We start from the raw sequence: 27,647 nt of genomic DNA on the forward strand, positions 1-27,647 counted from the left end.
TTGCGGTTTCTCGGTCATATAAACGTGACAGGAACGTTTGAACAAATCAAAACAAAGTTCCAGAGTCTATCTGAAAGCATTGTTCATCCGTCTACAGGCAGTCCGGTGTTGTATTTTCTCCAGTCTTAAAAAGGCCTCAGTTTAGCTCTTAAAAACAAAGCAAAGGTTCTCTCAGGAGGTATCGATGGTGACTTATAGCTGCAAAGCAGTTCACAGTAATATTAAAAACGGCCAAACACCTCTGGTCATTCATCCTTGTATCTATAAAGCCAGTTCCTTTTTATTTGTTGCAGTTTAGACACTATGTGCAAAGACAGAATCGGTTTGTCCTGTACAACAGTAGCTATAGATTATTATACAGGCTCCAAACCAAAGTTTGGTATGAAAATCAAAAAAAGTATGCCCTAGTTGCTTTGCATCCTTGTTTCTACCTCGACCTGACAGGTTTTGGGACCTCCACAGCTTTGTGTTTAGTGGTGGAATTGTTCTCCCCAGCTTCCCCTGTCTTTTTAGCCACTTTGGGGCTGGATGTGGCTTTTCTGGTGGACTGTGGGCTGGTTCCTTTCTTCTGAAGCTGAGGGCTGGATGAGCCAGTACCGCCCCTCCGGGCCAATAGAGGGCTCCTGGAGGTCTTTATTTTAGGCTGTTGTAGAGATTCCATTGGCTTTAAGGGTCTTAGTCCCAAAAGTCCACAGTAGTAATTACACTGATGTTGAGTAATGAACTGCTCGATTATCTTTGGGGATCCTTTATCGGTGAGGCCTTGATACCTGCGGTAGATATGAAAATTTTAGTCTGTGCAAGAAAAATATCAGAAAAATGGGTAAGCGTTATCCACCGTATTCTTTAACATGGAAGTAATCCTATGGGTGAGACTTCTGGTTCATTAGCCGCTATAGGGAAAGTAAACTGTTTGCACTACAAACTAGAGTGTTAAAGAAGTAGTTCACTTTGAGAACAAAAATTTACAGATAATGTACTCACCCTCTTGTCATCCAAGATGTTCATGTCTTTCTTTCTTCAGTCGTAAGGAAATTATGTTTTTTGAGGAAAACATTTCAGGATTTCTCTCCATATAATCGACTTCTATGGTGCCCCTGAGTTTGAACTTCCAAAATGCAGCTTTAAATGGCTCTAAACGATCACAGCTGAGGAAAGAAGGGTCTTATCTAGCGAAACGATCGGTTATTTTCCAAAATAATTTATATACTTTTTTCACCTCAAATGCTCATCTTGTCTAGCTCTGTGTGTACTCTGTGAAGAGATTAAAAAGTATATAAATTGTAAATGTTTTTTAGAAAATGACTGATCGTTTCGCTAAAATAAGACCCTTCTTCCTCGACTGGGATTTAAAGCCCTTTGAAGCTGCGTTTAAACTGCATTTTGGAAGCTCAAACTCGGGGGCACCATAGAAGTCCATTATATGGAGAGAAATCCTTTAATGTTTTCCTCAAAAAACATAATTTCTTTACAAAAGAAAAAAAGAAAGAAAGAAAGAAAGACATGAACATCTTGGATGACAAGGGGGTGAGTACATTATCTGTAAATTTTTGTTCTGAAAGTAACCTACTCCTTTAATAATTAGGATAATACATTAAAATAATATGGTAAGACACACTAATTTGCAATACCAAGCAGCTAAACAGTTTTGTACAGCTAAAAATAGCCAGACCCATAACATTTAGAAATGGCTGCTCTTATGGAAAGAAAAAGGTGGATAATCTCATAGTAAAATATACCAACCCTTTAGACTTAGTAACAATTTCAATGCTTGTAATCTTTGTATCGACACCTGAAACAAACAAAAGAGTTGATTGGATTATTTTAATAAGTAGAATTTGGCAACTTGCTTAAAAGTACATGTGAAGTACTGCAGTGAGTAATTATCTTTTTACCTTCTAACCGGGTAACCAGAAGGTTTCCATTGGTCCACTGATGGATCCAGTGCTGGAAAGCGCAACACTTCTGCTCCACCTCATTGGTGGCTCTGGCAATCAGTCTTCCTGTGCTGTCCATCAGACAGTATTTCACATAGACGCCATTCAGATCAGTCTCTACTGTAGCATATGGAACTGTATTGGCGGGGCGATACATCAGATGAAGAGGGATGACTCTGAATTTGTTCAGAGGAGCAAAGAAGACTGAAATTAGATCATTTGGACATCTCTTATTTGTGCCTTATTTTCAGTCAATATTAGTTCATAGAAAACAGTTATAGATATCACACTGACGTTCAAAAGTGTGGGATGTTTTTTAAAAGTCTTTTATGCTTGTTAAAGTTCAATTATGTGATCAAAATACAGAAAAAAGTAATATTATGAAATATTAATACAATTTAAAATAAGTTTAAGATATAATTTATTCCTGTGATGCAAAGCTGAATTTTCAGCATCATTACTCCAGTCGTCAGTGTCACATGATCCTTCAGAAATCATTCTAATATGCTGATTTATTATTAATGTTGGAAACAGTTGTGCTGCTTTATATTTTTTAAGAAGCTTTTTTTCAGGATGAATTAAATGATGAATTAAAAGTCTACTATTACTTTTTAGCAATTTGACACCTCCTTGCTGAATAAAGGTATTAATTCCTTTCAAAGAAAAAAAGAAAGAAAAAAAATACTGACCCCAAACTTTGGTAACAACATGACAAGTGTATATTGTTACAAAAGATCTCTATTTTAAATAAATGCTGTTCTTTTTTATGTTTTATTCATCAAAGAATCTTGAAAAAATTATCACTGGTTCCAAAGAAAAATTAAGCAGCACAACGGTTTCTAACATTGATAATAATCAGCATATTAGAATTATTTCTGAAGGATTGTGTGACACTGAAGACTGGAGTAATGATGCTGAAAATTCAGCTTTGCATCACAGGAAAAAAATTATAAAGTATACTAAAATAGAAAAACACTATTTTAAATTGCAATAATATTTCACAATATTACAGTTTTTTTTTTTTGTATTTTTAATCAAATAAACACAGCCTTGATGAGCACAAAATACTTTTAAAATCTTACTGATCCCAAACTTTTGAACAGCAGTGTATATACAATTAGGGTCAAAAGTTTACATACACCTTGCAGAATCTGCAAAATGTCAATTATTTAACCAAAATTAGAGGGATAATACAAAATGCATATTATTTTTTATTTTCAGTACTGACCAGAATAAGATATTTCACATAAAAGACGCCTACATATAGTCCACAAGAGAAGATAATAGTTACATTTACAAATATGACCCTGTTCAAAAGTTTACATATGTGTGATTCTGAATACCATGTTGTTATCTGAATGATCCACAGCTGTTTTTTTTTTTTTTGTTTAGTGATAGCTGTTCATGAGTCCCTTGTTAGTTCTGAACAGTTAAACTGACAGCCTAAATATAATAGTTTTTCCATTTAGTAGGCCTAAATGTTTTTTATGTGAAATATCAGGTCAGTAATTATTCAGGTCAGTACTAAATATAAAGTAACATGTATCTTGCAGATTCTGCAAGGTGTATGTAAACTTTTGACCTCAACTGTATATATATATATTTTTTTGACACAGTATTTATATTTTGAAATAATGTTGTATTCCATGACCTACTCTAATGAGAATCCAAAGTTCTCGATCACTCTGGCCTCAGCTGCAAATATTTTGCAGTACTCTCGAACAGTATTTTGGATTTTACAGTCCTGAGGATAAGAAAAGGAAAACATTTTTTTGAAAGAGCAACAAAAAGACGGTAAAAAAGCAACAAACTAATGACTGAATATTTCAAATATTTAAAAAAAATACAAATAAGGGTTTAGAAGTAGAACACCATTGTACTGACAACTTTTATGATATTTTTTATATATAAATATCCACTTTTACTGTACAGCAAACATAATTTCAGGAGATCTTCTTTTGTCTTTTACATTAGAAAGAAATACATTGTTTCCATTTTATCCACCTTTTTCTTTAATGCAGAAGTAAGCCTATAAGACTTCCGGTTCATTATAAGACACACCAATTTGCACTACTAGAAGCCAGACCCATAAAATTTACAAACCCACTCTTACGAGAAAGAAAAAGGTGGATAGCTTTTGCGGTCTCAATATAAATAGAATTCGAAGTCTCCAACCTGTTTGGTGATCTCCAGATTTCTCTCAACCAGGTTGCTCTCCTCCTTGGCCCCATATGCGATGGGATTTCTTACTTTAGTAATACACGTGCTGCCTGACTCAAAGATAGGGTCCAAACCATAGATGACCTTTGCCCTGCAGGCCTTGTGTACGCATCCCTCTCCAATCTGAACCTCCGTCGTCATGATGCGACCAAAGAATTTTTCACCCCAGTAACCCGAGTCTGCCAGGCCTTTGGTGAACATCATTGGTGTCATCTCAATCTCTTCTCCAACTGAGAAGACAGAAATACAGCATGTAGGTAAACAACAAACATCTTGACGTATAATTTGTGGAAGCCTTTGCAGAAGTCTTACCTTCCAAATCCTCCCTTAGGAAAAATTCTGCCAGTACTGGCCAAAAACAAAACAGAGTGAAAGTGAACAAAATAAATAACACATTCGCAGATTTCTGTTCATTAATGGACCAATGAGTTATAAATTACTGTCTGCGCTGAGTAAGTAATCCGTAATGTCAGTCCCATATTCATTCTTGATTGAGCAGCCATAGACTGCACAGTCTCTGCTGGAAGCCTGGACTATGGCCAAGGCTACTGGACTCTCATCCCCAGCACTGAGATGGAAAGAAAAATAATTGTGCATTAAATGTACAAGATGCACTAACTGATATCCTAATACACACTTTATCATTAAAGTAAATTGTAGAGTAAATGAACCAGGCATAAAAAGTTGAAGTTCTTTTCTACTTTTTTTTGTTGTTGTAAGAGCCGTAAGAGCGGATGTGGCCATTTTGTACATTTTATGGGTCTGGCTTATGGTCTCATCTGCATCCAACTATTTTTAGCTGTCCGAAACAGTTTGTTTTGCTGCTTGATTTTGCAAATTGATGTGTGTTAACATTATTTTAATGTATAATGCAAACAGTTTACTGCACGTTGTTATTCTTCTCGTTATTTGCGGCTAATAAACCGGAAGTCTCGCCCACAGGCTTTCTGCGTTGAGGAATAAGGTGGAATACACACATTATTACACTTTTTCCCAACCCTATTTTACACTATATTAATGGAAAGTAGCATAAACTTACAGCCACACGAGGGCAGTGTGTTACAAACACAAGCACAGATGACACATTTCAGGATGTAGCCTATGCGTGCCAGTACGGCGTCATTGTGCTGATACAGCACTGTGAGAAACAAATTTAGATTTTAATATCCCCTGATGGTGCAATTGGGCAGTGTTGGGTTACATTCTCTCTGACTGGAGCCTCACCAGTAACAGCTGTGGTGTTCATGGTCGAACACAAATAAGTGAATATCAAGTCTCCTCCTCAAAGCAGTTAACAAAATAGCTAATAACTTTTATCAGCCATTAAACGCTTCTGACGGTAGGATACATTAAAGCAGTAAAATATGCGCGCTGTAATCTCTAAATCTTTGTTAGATGACAACATTTTGGTCATGACAGTGTGCTGGGCTTTTTTTTTTTATTTTCCACAGATTTATTTAGCATTATTACACGGCTCTTTGGAATGCTTGATTCTGATTGGTCAGTTGAGACATTTGCAGGTTCGTTCTTTTCAAATAATCACCGCTCCAAAGTAACGCATAGCCGGTGTTGTGCCCAATTCTGACCCCCGCCAGATTACTACCCCCCTAGTATAGGTAGGTTTAGGGTTAGGTGTGGGGGAGGGGTTAGGATTAGGGGTGGGGTTAGGATTAGGCAATCAGGTAGCGCTTTCAATGAGAGGGGGTCATAATTTGGCAGGGGTCGAAAAAAGGCACAACACCGGTACTACTTGTATGTTTATAATCCCTCCGTGCCAACAAAGATTACCGTTTGGCGCCATCTTGTGACAAACACTGGACAACCACAATTAACAATGGAAAATTTCGACATTAATCTATTTAGGGCTGCCAACTCTCACGCATTCAGCGTGAGACTCACGCAATTGACACTTTTCACACGCTCTCACGCCACACATCCATTTTCTCACGCAGTCAAAAGCACCCTCAGTTAAAACTATAATAATATAAGATATTGGCTAAACAGATTTGGTAAAAGCTTCAGGGCGTATTTGTGTTTGTGCTCTGGAAATCGCCAACAGACAAAGTGTTTTCGTAGCGGAGCAATGTAGCCAATCACAGACATTTCTGTTGATCTAGAACGCCTGTGATTGGCCATTGCGTCCTGAATTCACTCACCAGATTTTTTCCCTGTACACTTGCCAGTCCTCTCACTGTAAATAAGCGGTTCGTTGATTATAAAGGGATTTTTGCGATTAACTGAAGCGACACGTTTTTAGTGATTATTAAGGAAGGGCTATTGCGCACTCCAAGGCTACGTATAATCCGTTTAGAATTTGAATAAAAGTTTTGTTTTTCGTCCTGCTAACAGCTGTACTATACCCGGTACAAGAAGCAAAATTTCGGGAGTGATAAATCCCTCATGAATGAAGGATTAATTTTCGAATATGAGAAAAATATAATTTCTCAGAACAGCAGACTACAGAAAAATATTTGAATTTTAGTGTCAAAATATATATATTTTTAAATGCAGTTGCAATTATTTATAATGACTAAATCTAGGAATATTTTACTGTACATAACTTTTTACCACAACAAGAAAAGTAAATAGTTTTGCAGCACTGCGACAGTTATTTTACATCATTTTATGATGAAAACACAGTATGACATTTTTCTAAATATAACAAATAATTTCACAATGCTGAAGTCAGACCAAATTTAAATAAAAAAAAAAACTGCTCATGCGAACATGTGTGTAGTATCTTTTTTGTATCATGATTAAAATGCAGTGTTTAGTTCTAATTTTCAATTTATTATTATTATTATTATTATTATTATTTTTAAATGTTTAGTTGCAAAAACAGTTTCATTGCCAGAAAAAAATATTTATGCCTGGTAAATTCTCTCAAATCACCAAAAAATTTCGTTTGTATCATGAATAAAATGGCAGATATGGCAAAAATGTTTTAGGCCCTGCTTGCAAGTGTAGAAATTACAACAAAGTATTGTAATTCCCCTACTGTAGAATAAGAGAAAATAACATACTGGTGAAATACTCATTTTTATTTACTTTACAGAATTGTTTTCTAATATTACTGTCGTTGGAATAATACTATAAAATTATTATTATTATTATCATTATTTTTTTTTTTCGAATTATTTTTTATTCTAATTTAGACTGAGACACCATATCACAACTAAAAAGAGGATTAAGTCCCCTTTAAACCTCAAGATCAAGTCAATTGACCAGCTTTTTTCTTTGTTTAGTTTGCACACTGAAACTGTATTGGAGCTCTGAATTGTGAACTCTCAAAGTGCACCAGATAGATGAATTTAACTGTAAAATGTACAAAATTTTCTTGCGGGGGAGCATGCCCCCGGACCCCCCTAAAGAGACTGCTGTGGGAATTCTCACTCCAAGCTGGACTCAAAAGTTGGCAGCCCTGAATTGTCTTACTAACGTACATAGTTTGAATGTTAGTCACGTGGTACTATATCGTTTCGCGGAAGGATAAAAATGTTAATTTAAAACAAATATGCCAATAAAAGGTTTCAAATTCATATTCATGTCCAGTTTTTTTACCTTATGTGGCAAGTAGCCGACCCTTCGCGTCGGGTCCTGATCACACTGTCGGGGCTTATTTCTGCGATAACTACCGGCTGCCTGTACATTATCCCTTACTTATGTCATCTATAACTAGTCCATTGATTAACGTGTTAGGTTTTAAAAAGCAGTTTAATCTTTTTGCCCTATGTCAGCAGTGTTGAAAGATTGCAGGGGAATTTACCGTCTTTCCATCTCCAGAATTTCCTCTTCGTCTCTGTACCACTTGATGGTGGAGTCACTAAGAATGTTAAAAAACTGGCACCACAGCTTCAAGTGGCCTGAGGCATCTGAGAAGGGCTCTCCCCTAATCTTGCGGATAACCTGAGGAGCTGAATGGAAAGAAGATCAGGGCTAATTTGACAGATGCAACAAGGTAAAGATATGTGGTGTTTACTCTTGGCCCATATTAGAAGTCTTGGTGTCAACATGATAATGTCTGAACAGTGCAAATTTAGAACACTTGCTTAGAAAGTTGGAGAGTAACCAGAATGAAGGTCTAAATGCATCCTAATGTCATACATAAAGATACAGTTGAGGTCAAAGTTTACATACACCTTGCAGAATCTTCAAAATGTTAATTATTTATTAAAATAAGAGGGATCATATGAAATGCATGTTGTTTTTATTTATATTTATATTTCACATAAACAATGTTTACAAGTAGTCCACAAGAGAAAACAATAGTTGAATTTATAAAAATGACCCCTTTCAAAAGTTTACATACACTTGATTCTTAATCTTGTTACCTGAAAGATCCACAGTTGTGATTTTTTTTTTTTTTTTTTTTGTTTAGTGATAGTTGTTCATGAGTTCCTTATTAGTCCTGAACAGTTAAACTGCCTGTTGTTCTTCAAAAAAATTATTCAGGTCCCACAAATTCTTTGTTTTTTCAGGTTTTTAGTTTTCCAACAATGACTGTGTGGTTTTGAGATCCATCTTTTCACACTGAGGACAACTAAGGGACTCATATGTAACTATTACAGAAGCTCAGACGCTCACTGATGTGTTAGAAGAAAACATGATGCATTAAGAAAAAATGTAAAGATTAGGGTAAATTTGACTTAGGCCTATTTTGTCCTCTGGGAAACATGTAAGTATCTTCTGTAGCTTCTGAACTGTAGTACTAAATGGGAAAAAAAAAAAAAAAAAAAAAATCATATTTAGGCAAAATAATAAAAATTAACACATCTTCATTCTGTTCAAAAGTTTACACCCCCGGCTCTTAATGCATTGTTTTTTTCTTTTGGAGCATCAGTATGCAGTTGAACCTTAAGTAATAGTTGCATAAGAGTCCCTCAGTTGTCCTCAGCGTAAAAAGACGAATCTCAAAATCATAGTCACTGTTAGAAAGGGTTCAAATACACAAACATGCTGAAAAACTAAAGAATTTGTGGGACCTGAAGGACTTTTCTGAAGAACAGCAGGCAACTGTTTAGAGCAAACAAGGGTATCATGAACAACTATCGCTAAATAATAATAAAAAAAAAACACAGCTATGGTTAATTCAGGTAACAAGGCAGTATTAAGAACCATTAACTTTTGAACAGGGTCATTTTTATAAATTCAACTATTATTTTCTCTTGTGGGCTATATGTAAACATCTTTTATGTGAAATATCTTATTCAGGTCAGTACTAAATTAAAAAAAAGTACCATGCATTTTGTATTAGCCCTCTTATTTTGGTAAAACAAATTAACATTTTGCAGATTCTGCAAGGTGTATGTAAACTTTTGACCTCAACTGTATATACACATACTTTAATGACTTCTTATGTTTGTGTCAAACGTAAGTGATATTAAAAATTGGGGGTTTATCCAGGATCTAAATATGGAACCTCTAGCATACATTTTTGATATTATTGACAACCTTTTGAATAGATATAAAAAATGTCAGTAGGTTCCTGCTGGAAAAACTGCAATCAAACGCAATAAACCAGTATAAAATGCATGTGTTACCTTTGAACGGGTCCAGCTTCTCCTTTTCTGCTGGTTTGCTTTCTGTCTTTGTGTTATCTGTCACCTCTGCCATCTCCTCCTTAGGTTTCGGTACCTCCAGCATGGCCTTGCGTCGGGCCATCAGTGGTGAACGTCTTTCAGTGGGTGGTGTTTGCTGCCCACTTTGAAGTTGAAGGAAAGCTGCCCTACGAGCCTGACTGGGTGACATATACGGACTATCCCTCTTACCCTGCGTGTCAGATCCCTCATCCTCAGACTTGGTTTTAGCAAGGTAGATCTTGCGGCGAGCACCAGAAGCCAGCTCCTCAGGGGTGGCGGAGGGTATTAGGGTGAGACTGTCTCGTCGCTTCATCTTTGGGCTACTTTCACAGGAGAGAGTAGATGTGGGTGTACTTCCTCCACTTTCTTCCCCTTTCTTCTCAGCTCCATCCACTGATGCTGCAGAGATGGACCCCTGACTCTCTAAGTTTGGGTTGTTCTTTGCCATTAGCCTTCGCAGACTAGCAGGACTTAGTGGAGGGAGTGTGGGTCCCACAGGGGTTGCTAGGCTAAGTTTCTCTATTGAGGGTTTGTCTTTTTGAAGCCTGTCAGATTCAGATTCTACTCTTGCGTCTTTCACCTGAAGAACCTTGTCTGGGTCTTGATTTGTAATACTAAGGGTATTTTTTGTAGACATATCAGGACTCAACTGGGCCATGAGCTGCTCTTTTGGTTTCTCAGAATTAGCAGCTAAACCGTGTTGATTGCTTTCACTCTTCAGCATAGTAATGAAAGTCTCAGAGTCATCTTTTTTGTTATTGGAGATGGAAGAAACATCTTGAGGGATATCTTGCGAGATTACTATGCCAGGAAGTGAGGGGTGCCCATGAGTTTGGTCTTGTTCAAAAGTGGTTGTGTTATCATCAGCACATGCTATGTTGATTATAGGGATGTTATTGGCATCTTCCCTGCCTCGCCCACTGTTAACACTTCCTTGTTCTTCTCCACCTCTCACTCTTGCTTCTAGATTTTGTGGTTTGACTTCCACAGAAGGTGATGATTGAGTGTTCCTCGTCACGCCCAGAAGATCTGGAATAACTAAAGCACTGTTGGAGGATGATTCACCTGGTGCTCTAGTTGCATCATCCGTTTGCCTTTCCTTTTCTCGAAATATCTGTGCCACCTCTTGTGTTAAAGGTTGCATAACTCTCTCAGGCTCCAATTTCAGAATTTCACTTCTAGGCGCAATAACAGGTTCTTCACGTTTGACTCTTTCTGGCAATGTGACCTTGATTTCTGGGATGACTGGCGTGGATCTCTTCTTTGCCACATTCTTGATGACCGTTTCTCTTGTGTCGGGGAGTATTATGATTGGTTGGACTGCTGCTTGGTCCTTCTCGGTCAAACGTTTCTCTGCTTGTGCTTTTGTAAGGAGTTTTGGTGATTTTTCTATTTTGTATGGCCTCGGTTGAGTTTCTGTAAACTCAATCTCACCTCGTCTTGGACTTTTGGGGATTTCCATTTCTGGAATTACGATAGGTGCTTCTGTCTCTGGAACGACATTATTGTTTCTCCTTTCAACTTTCTTTGGTTGACTGGAATCTTCCTTGAGTTTTTCTGCATTAACATTGCCTTTCTCTGTGTTTTTCTCTTCACCATTATCTTTTCCCTTATCTTCAGCACTCTTACCCTGACTTGGAATGCTTTTATCATCCTTGGTTTCCTCCATATTAAAGTCATTCACTGTAGCAGAGTCAAATGCAACTTCTTTATTGTCTGCGAAGCTTACATTTAGTGCTGGTATGGATTTTTCATCTGGTTTAAAATCAGTTTCCATTGAGTTGTCAGACACAAGAGCGACAGAGTCCCTTTTTTGACTTAGCCCCAATGCTGGGGCTTGATCATTCATTTCATATTCTCTATTACTCACTATAACTACAGGAAGGACTGACTCTTTTATGACAAAGTTACTCTCCAACTCATTTTCCCCTGCAGTGTAAGATTTCCCTTCTATTGCACCATTCATCTCCTCTTTATTTTGCCCTGTCAGGGAACCTCCCTCTAGCATTTTCATAACACTTTCCTCCTCCAAATGAGGAATTACTTTCTCATTCGACTCGCACAGCTCTTTGCTCTCTTCTACCTTCAGCTCCGCTGACTGGGACTCGGTGTGCACTTCGGTAGGGACAAAGTCGGCAGGCTGTGAAAGCTGAGACTCCGGCTGGCTCTCACAACATTGCGTGCTTTCCAGGTCTGCCATGATGTGGTCTGTCATGGGGGCAGCTGAGCCCCCCTGTTCCTCTAAAATATGCATTTCCTCAGCACCTCGCATGACCTCATCTGCAGGACAGGTAAATTCCAGCCTTTCAGTCTGGAATGGAGGATTAGCCAAGTCCACAGAGCCAGGAACATCAGTTTTGCTAGGTTTAGTATGATCATCTGTAGCCTTGAGACATAAACAGTTACTTGTTAACATGTTGGCTCATAACACTGAATTCACTACATAGTTTTAGACTGTCCTCTTTGCATGCATTAGATCTGTATGTTAATGGCATGTGGGCCATTCCGTGTCAACTCCACCAGAGGTCCCCAGGTCAAATTGTTTGATTTTGATTTTTTCTGAAGAAAGATGGAAATGTGTAGTGATGAAAGCTAAAATGTTAAATGTCATGGATGAATATTTACTGAGTAATCCACTATTTTGTAGAGGGGTGTCAAATGGCAGTTTTCACCTGAGATTCAGTAACAAAATTAAAGGGGGGTAAAAATTACTTTAGAAAGATGGCAGCAGAGATTGGTAGGTCTGTTAGTAAAATCTGTTGACTTTAGCTATCTTTGTTGCATTATGTGCCAATGGTGACCATTCAAAAATAGCAAAACAGCACTTTTCAAGTTTTTTCTCTAATGTTTGCATGCCTGTAACTCAAGTATTTAAGTATTAAAGATATCTTAATGCCCTTTTAGATATTGGATCTTAACAATCTTTCCTTTTGTTATCTTTATGTTTAAGGCCCTATATGGTTCCGTTCCAGAAAAATTGGAATTTTAATATGGCTTCAGGAGTAAATCATTAAAATGTACACATTTTTAGTGTTCAAAAACCAAATGTGGGTCAGTTTGAAAAATGATGATACTATTATTTTAAAGAAGAATTTCTGAGGAACAAATAATGTTGAAACTAGAGATGTATCTTGTTTTCTTCTGTCAAGACAACTCCATTGAACCAGTCTAGGTGCCGTATATATAATTTTTTACAAAGTTTGCGTGCCTATAAGTCAAGACGTATTAAAGATATTGCAATATGATTTTAGATTCTAGTTGTTAATAAAGTTTTCTTTTGAAATCTTAAATTCTCGAGGCCCTACATCATTCAGTCCCAGAGATATGGGGATCTCAATGATCTCAAGATTGTTGAATATCACCAATTTTTAGTGGTTGAAAACCACATATTGTTCACTTTGTATTCATCTGATACTTATTTTATTTAAAGAACAATTTCTGAAGAAGAAATAATGTATAATCTTTAATAATCTTTCTTCAGAAAAAAAAAATAGCAAAATCAAAAATTTGGCACAGAATGACCCATATGATATTAATTATGAGATAAAGTGAAAAATAATCACTTTTATGCCTGGATAGATTTGCTCCTAAGATCATAAAATAAATGACTGAGGCAGAGGTTTTTATAAAAGCTTAGATTTTCCTCTGAATTTTGTTCATTTATGAATATAAATGAACATATGTTTTTGATATAAAATGTTGTATTTATTGAATAAGCATACACCTTCACTATTTTTTGTTTACTTGTTTTTTAAACTGTTACATTTGAAACAATATACACATTTGTACACACAGACTACTAATCTTGTGCAACTTTCCATGTACATAGAAGGAAAACAACATGTATTTATGGCCTGTCAGGTCAACTTTACAATGCCCCCCGTATGACTAGTGACATATGATATAACTAACACCACAAAACCACACTAGTAATGTGTCAAAAACACTTAATATCAAAAAAGTTTAGGAACATGATCAGTTATACACATCATGCCCATGTTTTTATTTTTTTAATAAAATGAGTAACATTCTAGCATAGGGGGCAAAAAAATATGTGATTTTTTCCACACGTCTTTGTTATATTGAGGGATATGATTTTTCGGCCACTACTTGCAACAAGCTAAATTGCCTAAACTAGTTTATCAGACAGACAGGTATATGTTGAGCCAGTGTTGTTATGTCTGAACCAGCTCAAACAAACATATTGTAATTCCATTTGGTGTTGCTAGTTGCCGCTAGTAATTACACACTGCACCTTTAAATGAATATAAAATAACTGCCTGAATATATGTTGCTGTTTTTTTTTTCTGTACTCATCTGCTAATTTAATACTACTTAAAAATAAGCCTTAAAGCCCCCATGAAATCAAAATTGAAGATTTTGGCTTTTAGTATGAATATGTTAGCCTTAAGATTATCTTTCAGCTAGTGTGCTCCAAAACAATGACAACATTTGCATTTAGAAGATATAAGCATTTAAAACTTCCAGTCTCTAACTTCCGCCAATATGAATCAATGATTTTGATGACATCACCCTGCACTTCAGCTTCTCATCAAACTGTCTGTCCAATCAAATGCTCTCTAGAATCAGAGGCATCCCACCCCCCACACTATAAATAGATGCTGAAGCTGTGGTTGAAATTGGTCACTATATAGGGGATAGGAAACGATTCAGACAGTGTAAATATGCATTCCGTCGGAGCAAATGAAGTGGCAACAGTCTGGTCTGGTCCAGAGACATAATAGCATGGAGCGGATCATATGCGCGAGTTGGCACAGACCACAAAACATATCGGACATATTTTAATTCTACACAGAACAGTCTTTTATATATAGATAACGCGCTAAAATGAGATTGTGGCTGTCCTACACTGTCAAATGTGGCTTTACTGAGCTCAATGGCTCTGCCCCAAGCTTTGATATTAACAAAATGCTATTGGCTATTTTAAAAAGGGGGCGGGACTGCTGGATATGCCCCATCCTGTCTTCCTGGTTCAGTTAAAATTACGTCAACACACAGAATCAAAGCACTACAGTGGACCTTTAAAGTGCTCCATTATGCCATTTTAAATATTGTCTTTCATGCAGTGTGTAATGTAGCTTTATGTGAATGCAAACAATCCACAAAGTTGTGAAGGCAGAAGTGCACGGCAAATGAGCAATATCACAAGTAGACGTGAGATATGGCTGTGTATGAGCACTGCTGTGATTCGGCCATAGGCAAGAGGCAGCAGGCAGGGTGCCGCAGGTAATCACAGCGTGCCGATATTTAGCCATATTTCACGTCTACTCATGTGATATTGCATTTATACAACAGTTCGACGGCATGAGTGTGTAAATACATAAGAAACAACAGCGGAGTGTCTTTAAAAACCGTCTTTTGTGCAGAACTACTTCCTTCCGCCACAGATTCAAATCTCAGTTTGACAGTTGAACAGCTGAGCCTAAGCCTCCTTTACTAATCCCAAAATGTCATTTTAGAACTAGTAACGTACAAACGTTGAGTTGCTTCATTGAAAACTTATTTTATTACTCTTTTAAAAGCTCAGTGTATTATGTAGAGTTTTATGAGAGAGATGATCTGAGCTATCGTGAATACCTGCATCTGATACAGCATTCATTCTTCACATTCACAATGTAGTTTGAATATCCGCTGAGGAAAGCATTTTCGTAAATATCCTTAATATTATCTTTTAAGGGTGATTTCTGATGACAGGCTCAGTGCATTTGTTAGCATTTGTCAGTGCATTTGTTAGCATTTGTCAGTGCATTTGTTTCAAGCTGTTGTTGAAAGTAAAAATGAGTTTGGTTTCTATTTTTTTAGTATAAAAAAATTAAGTCTTTACTGCTGACTTGTAAAAAAGGTCGGCATCTAACATCGGAACAATGTAACTAAAATCACCATCACAAACACACGCACTGTTTCTTAATACTAAACACTTTTAAATACAACTATTATATACTATTAACTATTAAAATATTATTTATTGAATAATAATATTTAATAAACAACAACCATCATAAAAGTTGCTAGGCAATTCAGTCAAAATTACACAGGCAGCGCTCTGATATACAGCATTGAATTTACATAAACATGATGACATTTTGCCAAAACGATTTGCTTTGGAACAAATAATAGATTAATGAGACTAAAAACTGCCCATTAGTTTTGCCCAAAATTAATTATATCTCATGTTTAACCACTACAGAGAAATCAGAGCAAGCGGTAAATTCCAGAAGGTCTGGCCGAGTTAAGGCTTCTCTTGTGCGGGTTCACGAGTGCAGAACGGCCGCTGACGATCCGGAGCTCTCACGTCCAAAAACATCAATGCAAATTTTCAAACAGATGTTATCTTTATTAACAAACTGCATATTTGAACTATAAACAAGTACATTCCTGCCTGAAAATCCCACTCCCATGACGGCTGCACATTACTGGGTGAGGATTTGGTCAGTTTGGTAAGTTATTTTTAAAAGCAATGAATTACAATATTGAGTTAATTACGTTACTTAGTTACTTTTTTTGGAAAGTAATTCGTTACGTTACTTTTGCATTACTTTTTAAATCTGGGCAGGGCTTGCTTGTTCGTTTTTAATATAAAAAGTTCTATTTTTTGCAAATGTAAAAGCCTTTTCACACCAAAAGCCTCAGGCTTAGAGAAAAATAAATTCATGTCTGTACAGTAGACCACAGAAGAAAAAATGTCAACTCTTTAGCAGTTAAAAAGCAGTAAAAACAAATGTTAGATTATCTTGAGTAATTTTTGCTTATTAGTATGGATGAATTGGATCATCAAAGGTTGGCAGCAAAGACATCGGTTAATAAAATGGGATTAAATACATAAAGGATATTTGTATTATTTACCATATTTAATTATTGCAGGTTTGTGTTAAATTTCACTGTTTTTATTTATTTTGAGGAATACTGTATCTGTCTTTTTTAGTGAGTGAGATGAATTAATGCATGTTCACTAAACTAAAGTTCTAGAATACATACTCACGATTTCTCTCAACATGGGGACAGTAGAGCTTTTAATCAGTAAATGGGGGAAAAAAGTAACTCAGATATTTTCTTGTCAATTAAAAAGTAATGCGTTACTTTACTAGTTACTTGGAAAAAGTAATATTATTGCATAATTTGCGTTACTTGTAATGCATTACCCCCAACACTGTTGAAAACTGCTGGAAAATGAAGTGATATTTGAGAAAACTAAGGCGTTTCTTGACCTTGCTTGCATGTAAAACTATTGTAGGCGACCCCCAAAACAATATTAGGAAGCTGCATTTATGCATGGATGAACTGTTCACAATATTTTGAAAACAGATAGGTGAATTTCCGTTTCATGCCAACTTTAAACTATAACTACAAACATATTATACACTTGGGTTACACTTTAGTAAAAGGGACCAATTTTCACTATTAAAGGGATGGTTTGGATTAGAATTGACTTCATTGCTATGCACTCCGAAGCCCATCTAAATACCCCATCCAAAGTTTTTTTTTTACCTTAGTCGAACATTTATGGAGATATTAAGAGTTTTTCGAATTGCTTGTTACAGGAGTGAATGGTACATGTGATGTATCTCGTAAATTGCACCACTAAACGTGCAAGTAATCTTACCAAACTTGTACAGTAGTGTAAATAGGTTATGTACTCACAAAACGCTGCATCAGAACATTTGTAAGTCCACCATGAGTGTTTTAAAAACACGTTACCCGAGAACTACTAGGCTGTATCCGAAATCGCCCCCTATACCCTCAAATAGGGCACTATTTGAGGGGACAGCCATTTTAAGTGGTGTTCGAAACCATAGTGGACGTTCTCGAGTGCACTCATTCAATCCCACAATGCACCGCAAAAACGAGTGTACAACCGATGTACGCTCAACAGCTAGGAGGAAGAGGTCTCTGCAGAGCAAACGTGGGCGTTTCTGAATTTTGTGGGTGTTTTCAAACTGCTGGGTGTTTCTAAATCATGATATCGAAATGATTCCCTTTACCTAACCCCACCCCTAAACCTACCGTCACTATGACGTCAGCCAATCAGGTACCATGGTCTAAAAACGCCCCGATCTAGTAACTCCCATTACTTTCCTGCAGAGACCTATACTTGACAGCTAGAGATAACCCATAATGTACTGTGAGAGTCACGCGCCGACTGAATTCCCGCGTCTCACCAGACGATGGCGCCCGCAGCTGAATCATCCATCAGTTCATTTTACAACGCGCTCCTCCACTGCGTAATGCAGTGTACAACACAGGTAACGTTACAAATTTGTTGTAAATTGATTATTAAATTGTTTAACCAAGGTTTATACATAAACTCCTTGACATAGTTCAAGATAAATCCTTTAATCTTACTACTCGAACTGTCCGTTTTAAATGATTGTTAAACAGTAAGCAATACTATGCAAAAGCGTCAGTCCTTCCGGTGCGCTTAGTGTCCGAATTCACTCACTCGTTTTCATTCACTCCTTCAAGTGAACTGTACGAGTGGACTAATGTAGGGAATAGTGAATAGGGTGTAGGGGGCGATTTCGGGTACAGCCCTAGTCTCAAAAACTACAAGTCGACGTCACTTCCCTGGTTTGAAAAAAAAAACACGTGCATGTCAACTTGTAGGAGGACTTTTACGTGCTTTTTTCAAACCAGGGAAGTGACGTCGACGTGTCGCCATTTGTAGTTTTTGAGACTAGTAGGGATCGGCTAAAACGTGTTTTTAAAACACTCATGGTGGACTTACAAATGTGCTGATGCAGCGTTTTGTGAGTACATAACCTATTTACACTACTGTACAAGTTTGGTAAGATTACTTGCACGTTTAGTGGTGCAATTTACGAGATACATTACATGTACCATTCACTCCTGTAAACAAGCAATTCGAAAAACTCTAATATCTCCATAAATGTTTGACTAAGGTAAAAAAAACTTCGGATGGGGTATTTACATGGGCTTCAGAGTGCATAGCAATGAAGTCAGTTCTACTCCGAACCATCCCTTTAACTAGTTGCTTATTAGTATGCATATTACTAGCATATTGGCTGTTCATTAGTACTTATAAAGCAGATATTCTGCAAGACCATATGTGACCCTGGACCACAAAACCAGTCTTAAGTCGCTGGGGTATATTTGTAGCAATAGCAAAAAAAATACATGGTATGGGTCAAATTTATCAGATTTTTCTTTTATGCCAAAAAGTATTAGGAAATTAAGTAAAGATCATGTTCCATGAAGATTTTTTGTAAAATTCCTACTATAAATATATCAAAATGTAATTTTTGATTAGTAATATGCATTGTTAAGAACTTAATTTGGAGAAGTTCAAAGGTGATTTTCTCAGTATTTAGATTTTTTTGCACCCTCAGATTCCAGATTTTCAAATAGATGTATCTCGGCCAAATATTATCCTATCCCAACAAACAATATATCAATAGAAAGCTTATTTATTGAATAAAATTAAAATTTAACCTTATGACTGGTTTTGTGGTCCAGGGTCACATATTCTGCATCCTTAATCCTACCTTAAATTTAACAGCTACCTTATTAACTATTAATAAGCAGTAATAAGGAGTTTATTGAGGCAAAAGCCGTAGTTAATAGTGAGACTTTTACCTTAAAATAAAGTGTGACTGTTATTGGTTTACAATGTTATAATGTTATGATTATTGAAAAACTAAAAATGGAGTGTCATTTCAGTAGTGACAGAACTGGCTCGTCACATTCATAGGCCCTTCCTACGAGAGCGTTCTTTTAACAGAAGTTCCTCTGTTGTGATTCAGCACACAGAGTTCACATGAATGTGCAGGGTTCCTCTAACTGACACACCACAACAACTAACATTAACTTCCCACGAGACGCTAGGGTGGTTGCACTTCCACTTTGCATAGGAAATAAAACAGCTGAATGCGTTACATGCCAGGTGCAACGCTATCACATGTTTGTCCTGTCTGAGACTGGAGAGCACATGTGAACCAATTAAAGGTGACATTCACCCTGTTGACTAACAAACGTGAATTCATTATTTGCATTTAGCAGTGTCTGGTTTAAGCAATGATGCAATCGCTGTGGTTCCACATGCCTTTCTAACTGCCTCATTTCTCTCTAATCTTCAGCCATGGCATTTTGAAAATCATGTGAGGGCTGACAGAACCTCTGCCATGTGCACATATTTGCCAAGAAAGAAGCTCAGCTACTTTTTACAGTTGCCTGTGCAGTACGTAAACATGTTTGTAATACAATCTAAAACCAAAAAGAAAAATAAGGCATCTCGGGCAATTAATCATCCATTAAACACATACCAAGATAAAGGTTTTACATGCAAGTGGAAAATTTTCAGTGACGATGAGTTGTCAGCTGACTTTGGTTTCTCTGACATAACGTATACAAGTTTAGCAGTCAATGAGCTCTCTTTGTATGGTATGGCTTCGCTCAGCACAGATTAGAAACTGGTTTATTTTAAGACACAGGGAACCAAAGAATTTAGAAAATGTGAAGAGGTTTTGTCTTGTCTTAGTGTCCAGCATCTGTCCTTCATCTTGTCCTGACCTGCACTAACATTAAAACACGTCCATTTAAAGTCAACACGAATATAACAAAGGATAGTAATGTAAATTGAATGCAATTTCATGTCCAAGTGAGTAAATACAAATTCCCAAAAGTTTATTTGTCATGCTTCCTTATGACATGCTGTTGTTCTTAAGTTCTCCTGACGCATGAAAACGCATTCTTTAACTATTCTAGATAAGCTAAAATCCAGCTAGTCTGACTCATGCTCACTCTGCGCAGTATTGATCGTCCTTTTAAAGGGCCAGTGGGCCTTATTCAAAGTTCTGGAAAAGAGAGCCGTAAATAAGACAAAAGCAGAGCACAGAAAAAATTGGGTGTTGTGAAAAGTACATTTTTTTAAAAGAAAATATACTTTTAATAAGCAAGGTTTCATTTAAATGATTAAAAGTGACAGATATATATATATATATATATATATATATATATATATATATATATATACATATATATATATATATATGTTTGTCCTAAACTGCCCGCTGTTCATCAGAAAAGCCCTAAAGGTCCCACAAATTCTTTTTTTTTTTTTTTTTGCATTTTTGCATTTTTGTGTATTTGAACCCTTTCCAACAATGGCTGTATGATTTTGAGATCCATATTTTCACATTGAGGACAACTGAGGGACTCATATTCAACTATTACAGAAGATCTGATGCTCCAGATGGAAAAAAATCCATTAAGATCTGGGGGTGAAAACTTTTGAACGGAATGAGGATGTGTACATTTTTCTTATTTTTCCCTAAATATCATATTTTTTCATTTAGTACTGCCCTTCAGCAGCTACAGAAGATACTTAAAAGTTTCCCAGATGACAAAATAAGTTAAATTTACCCTGATCTTCAAATTAATTTTTTTTTTAACCTCTTGGCTCTTAATGCATAATTTTTCCTTCTGAAGGATCAGTGAGCGTTTTAACCTTCTGTAATAGTGACATATGAGTCCCTCAGTTGTCCTCAGTGTGAAAAGATGGATCTCAAAATCTTACAGTCATTGTTGGAAAGGGTTTAAATACACAAAAAATTGCTGAAAAATCAAAGAATTTGTGGGACCTGAAGGATTTTTCTGAAGAACAGCAGGCAGTTCAGGACAAGCAAGGAACTCATAAACAACTATAACTAAAAAAACACACAGCAGTGGATCATTCAGGTAACAACACAGTATTTAAAATCAAGCGTATGTAAACTTTTGAACAGTGTAATTTTTATAAATTTAACAATTATTTTCTCTTGTGGACTATATGTAAACATCTTTAATGTGAAATATCTTATTCAGGTCGGTACTAAATAAAAAATAACATGCATTTTGTAGGATCCCTCTTATTTTGGTAAAATTGTCAACATTGCATATTCTGCAAGGTGTTTGTAAACTTTTGACTTCAACCGTATATATAGTAAACAGTTAGGTTTTTAATATTGTAAAAATATTTCAGTTTTTATTATATAAATAGAACATTTTAACATTTTAACTTGTGCTCTCAGACTTTAAACCCCACTTCATTTGTGTCCTGTATCCCAAACACTGCGGTTGCAGTTTGACCAAGAAAATAGTCTATAAGAACAATGCTGACACCTTAAATCCTTACATAAGAAAGTCAAAGACCAAGTAATCTCAAAGCTGCCTACTGTGATCTCTTGGGTATAGTTAGTTTCATCATCTTGGCTGTGGACTGGTGTAATTAAACTCAAGTCTTGTCGCACAAATGTACTCTCTAAAAATAACCCCCATGTGCTGTGGTGCAGGAAGCCCTGCACTACAAATGGACAAAACCGGCAGGTTGTAAAATGAGAGGTGTTATGAACTTACCTTGAACAGTAGCGATTGATCAATCTGTGGGACTTCCTCAGGACTACTCTCCTCCTTTGGCCTCTCCTTGTCCGCTACAGAAAGTCTAAGTGTTGCTCCAATGCTTTCAACGTACTCTTTTTCAGGTGTGGGAGGCACATTCTCAGGCTTGTTTGCATGAAATTCAGAAATATGTTCAGCTGAATTGGAGTTTATAATATCTGAATCTTGTGTTTGTGGTAAAGACTTTGCTTTTACTTCCAAGTCCACCATTTGAGATGATTCCTGGATTAGCTTTGGTGCCTCAAGCTTAGAGGCCTCACTATTGACCAAAGACTCTTGAGAAGGTGTTTGTGAGGCAAGGATGTGTTTCTCATGTGGAATTTCTTTTTCTTCACTAGTTCTCTTTGTGGTTTCGGCTGTCTCTGTAGACTTCTTGCTTTTGCCGAAGAAAATGTCCTTTAGGGAGTGAAACACCGAGGTTAGAGATGACTTGTGTTGAGCTTCTGGCTCTTTTTGTGATGCGGCTTTGGTTGAAGGCCCAGATGTAATTCTTTGTTCTTGTTCTGTTTGCCTAATTTTCTCCCGCTCCCTCTCTTTGGCTCTCTCTCGCTCTAGTTCTCTTGATCGGTTTCTCTCCTCTTCTTTTAATCTCTCCCTTTCTATCTCCAGCTCTCTTTCTCGTTCTTTTTCTTGGACAGGAGTAACATCGACCTCCATGATCTCCTGTGATTGATTTTGCTCAGCAGCTTGTGACTGCACGGACTCAGCTAAGTATTTTGCCAGGCTCATTCCTTCATTAGCATCCTCTTGTTTTCTGTTGCTCGGGGTGGGTTTTGTAACACCCACCTCATCAAATCCATTGGTAATACGCATCTTCTTTTCACCTGGTTTCTCCTTGGAGGACTGCTTAGTGGCGACCACCTCCGTATGGTTAAGTTTCTCATTACCGTTCTCCGTTATCATCTCTGTTATGCCTGCAGAAGCCTGTACTGTGATATTATCAGGCTTATCATTCATGATTGCAGGCTGCTCTTCATCTTTCGCTTGGGAGGCCGCATTCTCCTCTCCATCCTGGGTTGTGGGAGAAGAGCTCAGGGTGTCGTTCCCAGCAGGAGTCCTACGCTTCCTTAGTAAACGTTCCTGGTTAATCACATTCAATTGTTCCTTCTGGATGTTCTCCTTACCCTGACGTCGACTCTCTTCCAACTCTCGCCGCTTGTTCTCAGCCTTCTGTTTCAGTTTGGCAAAGAACCTTTGGTGGATCAAGTACTCGCTCATGGTGCCCACCTCTAGTACCCCGGAACAGGAGACGATGCCCTTACTGTTCCTCGCTGAGGCTTGATAAATGGCTGCATCATCTTCTGTACAGCTGCCAAATGACAAAATGTAGTTATAGTCACTAGTACTACTTACTTTATACTGAATGTATGAAATAAACTTTAAAGTGCCCCTATTATGCCATTTCCAATATTGCCTTTCATGCATTGTGTAATGTAGGTGTATAGGTAATGTAGGTGTGAACACAAACTATCTGCACAGTTGTAAAGCCAAAAGTGAACGATAAACAAACCTATTGTCTCCCAAAATTTAGAATCGACTCTTAAGTATTCAAATCCCACTTAAGTAACACATTTGCATAATTCCCGCCTATTTTCTCCATTGGCCGGCCACAAACAACTTGACCCGCCCTCAAACACATCAGTTTACTGACGACTGCTTCTCTAATCTTGGGGAGTTAAATGATGAAAGATGGCTCAGTACCCTGTTTATTTAGACCAGTTGGCTCCAATGAATTACAACCTGTAAGTATGATAAGTAATAAAAGTTTATATTTTCTATTGAGTGTTCGAACTACAGAACTGTGGCAATTGGCGTATCGTTTCTGAAACGCGCTGTATGCGGTAGACCAATTACAACAGACTGGGCCATCTGACCAATCAGAGCAGAGTAGGGGCACGGAAAGGCGGGGTTTAGAGAGACTGAATCTTTGAACTGCTTAGAATGAATCATTTGAGAAAATGAGATGATATTGAATGTATATTTTGAGAAAACTAAAGCGTTTTTTGAGCTTGCATGGATGTGAATCTATTGTAGGAGACTCCCAAAGAAATATTATAAACCCTAAAAATGGCATAATGGAGCACTTAAAAAGAAACGTATTGTTTTAGAAATACAAATATGTGTAGAAAATAAGCAGTCATGTCATACTTGTAGACGTGGAGTGTGTGAATTTTTCCATTACGAAATATTTCATATTTGGGAAGACCACAATATCGATCTAACTCCATGTCATCTTTGTACCAGGTCAACTCAGGAGCTGGGTAACCTGGTGAAAACATGAATAAAGTAAAGAAAGTTTGCACTTATTAAATGGAAATGGTAAAAGTCAAAAGTTTTTGAACAGTAATATTTTTAATGTTTTTTAATGTTTATAGTTTCTTCTGCTCACCAAGCCCGCATTTATTTGATCCATAATAGAGCAAAAGCATTTTGTGAAATATTTTTACTATTTAAAATAACTGCTCTATTCAAATATATTTTAAAATGTAATTTATTCCTGTGATTTCAAAGCTGAATTTTCAGTATCAGATTCTTCAGAAATCATTCTAATATGCTGATTTGCTGTTCGAGAAACATTTTTTATTGTTATTATCAATGTTTAAACAGTTGAAATAAAAAGCCGTAACATTCAAAAGCTTAGAGTCAGTATAATTTTTTTTTGTAAAGAAATTATAGAAGTTAATACTTTTATTTAGCAAGGGCACTTTAAATTGATCAAAAATGACATTCATAATGTTACAAAATATTTATGTTTCAGATGCTGTTCTTCTGAACTTTTTTAAATCTTATTTATCAAAGAAATCTGAAAAAAAATCTACTCAGCTGTTTTTAATGTAATAATAATAAATTCAGAATATTAGAATGATTTCTGAATGATCATGTGACTGGAGTAATGATGCTAAAAATTCTGCTTTGAAATCACAGGAATAAATTACATTTTAAAATACATTCAAATAGAAAACAGTTATTTTAAATAGTAAAGATATTTCAGAATTTTACTGTTTTTGCTGTACTTTGGATCAAATAAATTCATTCAAATTCAAAACATTAAAAATCTTACTGTGCAAAAACTTTTGACTGGTAGTGTATATTGAACATTAATTTGTCCTTGAAAATCATATTTTAAGGGAAAAAAAACACTCAAATATTGCTAGACTTCACTCACCAATTAACATTATATCTTGTATATATTTACAATGCCGAAATGTTATAGAACACACAAAAAAATATTCAGTATTTTTATTTATTTTCATATTTATAAAGCAACTTACCTGTGACCACACAAGAGAATTTGACATTGCACGATTCTGACACTGCCTTTGATTTAATGGTGGTTTCAAAACATGGCTGGGTCTCTTCAGTCAGCTGAGCCATGACGGTACATAACGTACTCCTGGAGATGGCCAAAACAAAGTGTTGGCTTATTATATAAATTAATCCAAACATTATTATATAAATCAATTAATTAATAAGCAATATCTAAAGCAAGGAGTATGTACTGACACGAAAGTATATTATTAATATCAGTAGTAAAACATTAAATTATAATTATTGTTGTCATTAGGAGGAAAGGCTGCAAGGTATTAAGAGGGTGAGAGGATTTGATATTAGCTTGATAATATTAACGTAAAAACTTGTTTTGGAATCATTTATGGTCTATTTTTTTCATGTACAATATGCAGTGGTTATTTGGGTGGGTCACAGTATTGATCACGTCGCAATCAAATGCAATTTGCCATAATTTGGTATTTCTAAATCTGTAAAACAAACCAAAAAAAATAGGGGGAATAGAAATGGTTATTTGAAGTGTAGTTAGTTTAGGATTGACCTTTTGGGTAGCTTTTATTACCTTGGCGGCCTGTAGTTTGAATACCTGTGAGTTGAAAAGCTATTTAGAAAAAAAGGCAAATCAAATGGACACTCAACAGACAAGAACATCTAAACTGTGTGACCCTGATTTTAATCACAGCCAGGAGCATCTGTAATACATCATACAGTAATCGCTGTTGCTAAGGGTGAGAATGTTGTTGTTGTCTCTCTTGGCATAACCGTAGTTGAGCAAACACAATACAACCAATGTGGAAACCAGAGTTACATCAGTATTTCAGCAGGAACAAAAACATTAACTGAGGAAATTGAGATTTTGTCATTGTTTTTAATCGCAGTGCGATTGATTGATTGAACCAATGATCATGTTCTAACCAAAGGCACTTTTTTATTTTTTACTTTTTTAAAGGCACAGTATTATTTTTTATATAATATATATGGATTTTTGATTACATTTCAGAAATATCAGTGATTAGTGAAATATTTATGTATTTCTAAAATATTTATTATAACCATCATAGACTTTAAAACCAACATCCAAACTGAATTTTTGGATAGTTCTGACACAAGCAGACAGGCTTTTCACAATCAAACAAGGCACTTTGAATCAATTTTAAACATTTTTACCTGTTTTCAGGCCTAACGTTGGAAAGATAGTTGCGGCTCTCTAACCTCCCGCTTGCCGATGAAACATCCTCCCCATTTTGGCTTCCCGATCTCCCATTTCCAGAGTAAGAGCGGGTCATGGGCCTCCTGGATGTCATTGTCCAAAGGAAATAACTTCAACAGTCCAAAAAACCCACCAGTCTCTTTAAGTGGGGTATCAGTAGTTCTGCAGAATAAAATTCAAGTCTGTCTTCAGGCGTTTCGAACCAAATGTAAAGTCCCGCTTCGTAATTATTTGACCGACTGAAAAGGAAAAAAAGTACAAATTAATCCAATTGAGAAATACACACTCTAAAAGTAATAATGTGTAACTGAAATTTAAAAATATAGTTTAGAAAGAACCATTTTGTTTTGAGGGCAGCTGGCTAGTCTCAACAAGCAAACCATTTGAACTAAGTTATAAATAGGAACTGCTGTTTGATACTTTTAATTTTGGTCAAACGCAGTAATTTGCATTTGATTTCACATCATTTCAAACACATATAGTTTGAACTCTGAATTGCTTGACAAAACAGTATAACGCTTAAAGAACTCACCATTAGTGTGTTTCTTTGCCTGTTCTTTAGAGCCTGCTGTCCCAGTAGCACTAGAATTGTCAATCACAGCAGAGCATGTGTTGCCAGCAGGACTATTTATAGCAGGCCTACAAATAGGCGCAAGAGCACATCACATTTTCCAGCTAGCCATTGCTCTAAAGCCACTTTGAAGGCAGTGTCCGAGAAAAAAACAGCAAAAACTTCTAAGCGCAGGTTAAAGAAAATATCTCCAGCTTTAATCAATCGAAATCTGCCAGCCTTATGAAATCCTGTCATTCTCTTTTTGATTGATTGATCGTGCTGGATAGGGATACGTGAACGTATGTAGAAATGGCCCAATGTGTGTAGATATTTAGTCAAATGCATCCAGTATGTGGTGTGGTGAAAGTGATCTGTTGCAAGTGGCCCTTTGATGACACAAGCTCAAAGCATGGTCCAGGTTTAATTAGGACGGCCCCCTCTATGTCATT

General features: G+C 36.5%; 1 protein-coding gene across 1 annotated transcript; it reads right to left on the minus strand.

Moving 5' to 3' along the window:
- On the minus strand, nucleotides 1-26,730 carry alpk3a (alpha-kinase 3a). Its single transcript, XM_073851042.1, has 13 exons — nucleotides 26,603-26,730; nucleotides 25,420-25,541; nucleotides 24,296-24,413; nucleotides 22,106-23,456; nucleotides 9,698-12,122; nucleotides 7,924-8,071; nucleotides 4,598-4,725; nucleotides 4,470-4,505; nucleotides 4,113-4,387; nucleotides 3,593-3,681; nucleotides 1,896-2,113; nucleotides 1,744-1,792; nucleotides 1-770 (listed from the first exon to the last, which is right to left on the minus strand). The coding sequence occupies exons 1-13, from the start codon at nucleotides 26,719-26,721 to the stop codon at nucleotides 428-430; spliced, it is 5,421 nt and encodes a 1,806-aa protein (XP_073707143.1). The 5' UTR covers nucleotides 26,722-26,730; the 3' UTR covers nucleotides 1-427.
- Nucleotides 26,731-27,647: the final 917 nt, after the last annotated feature.

The sequence above is a fragment of the Garra rufa genome, chromosome 11, assembly GCF_049309525.1.
Source record: "Garra rufa chromosome 11, GarRuf1.0, whole genome shotgun sequence".
Taxonomy (NCBI): Eukaryota; Metazoa; Chordata; class Actinopteri; order Cypriniformes; family Cyprinidae; genus Garra; species Garra rufa.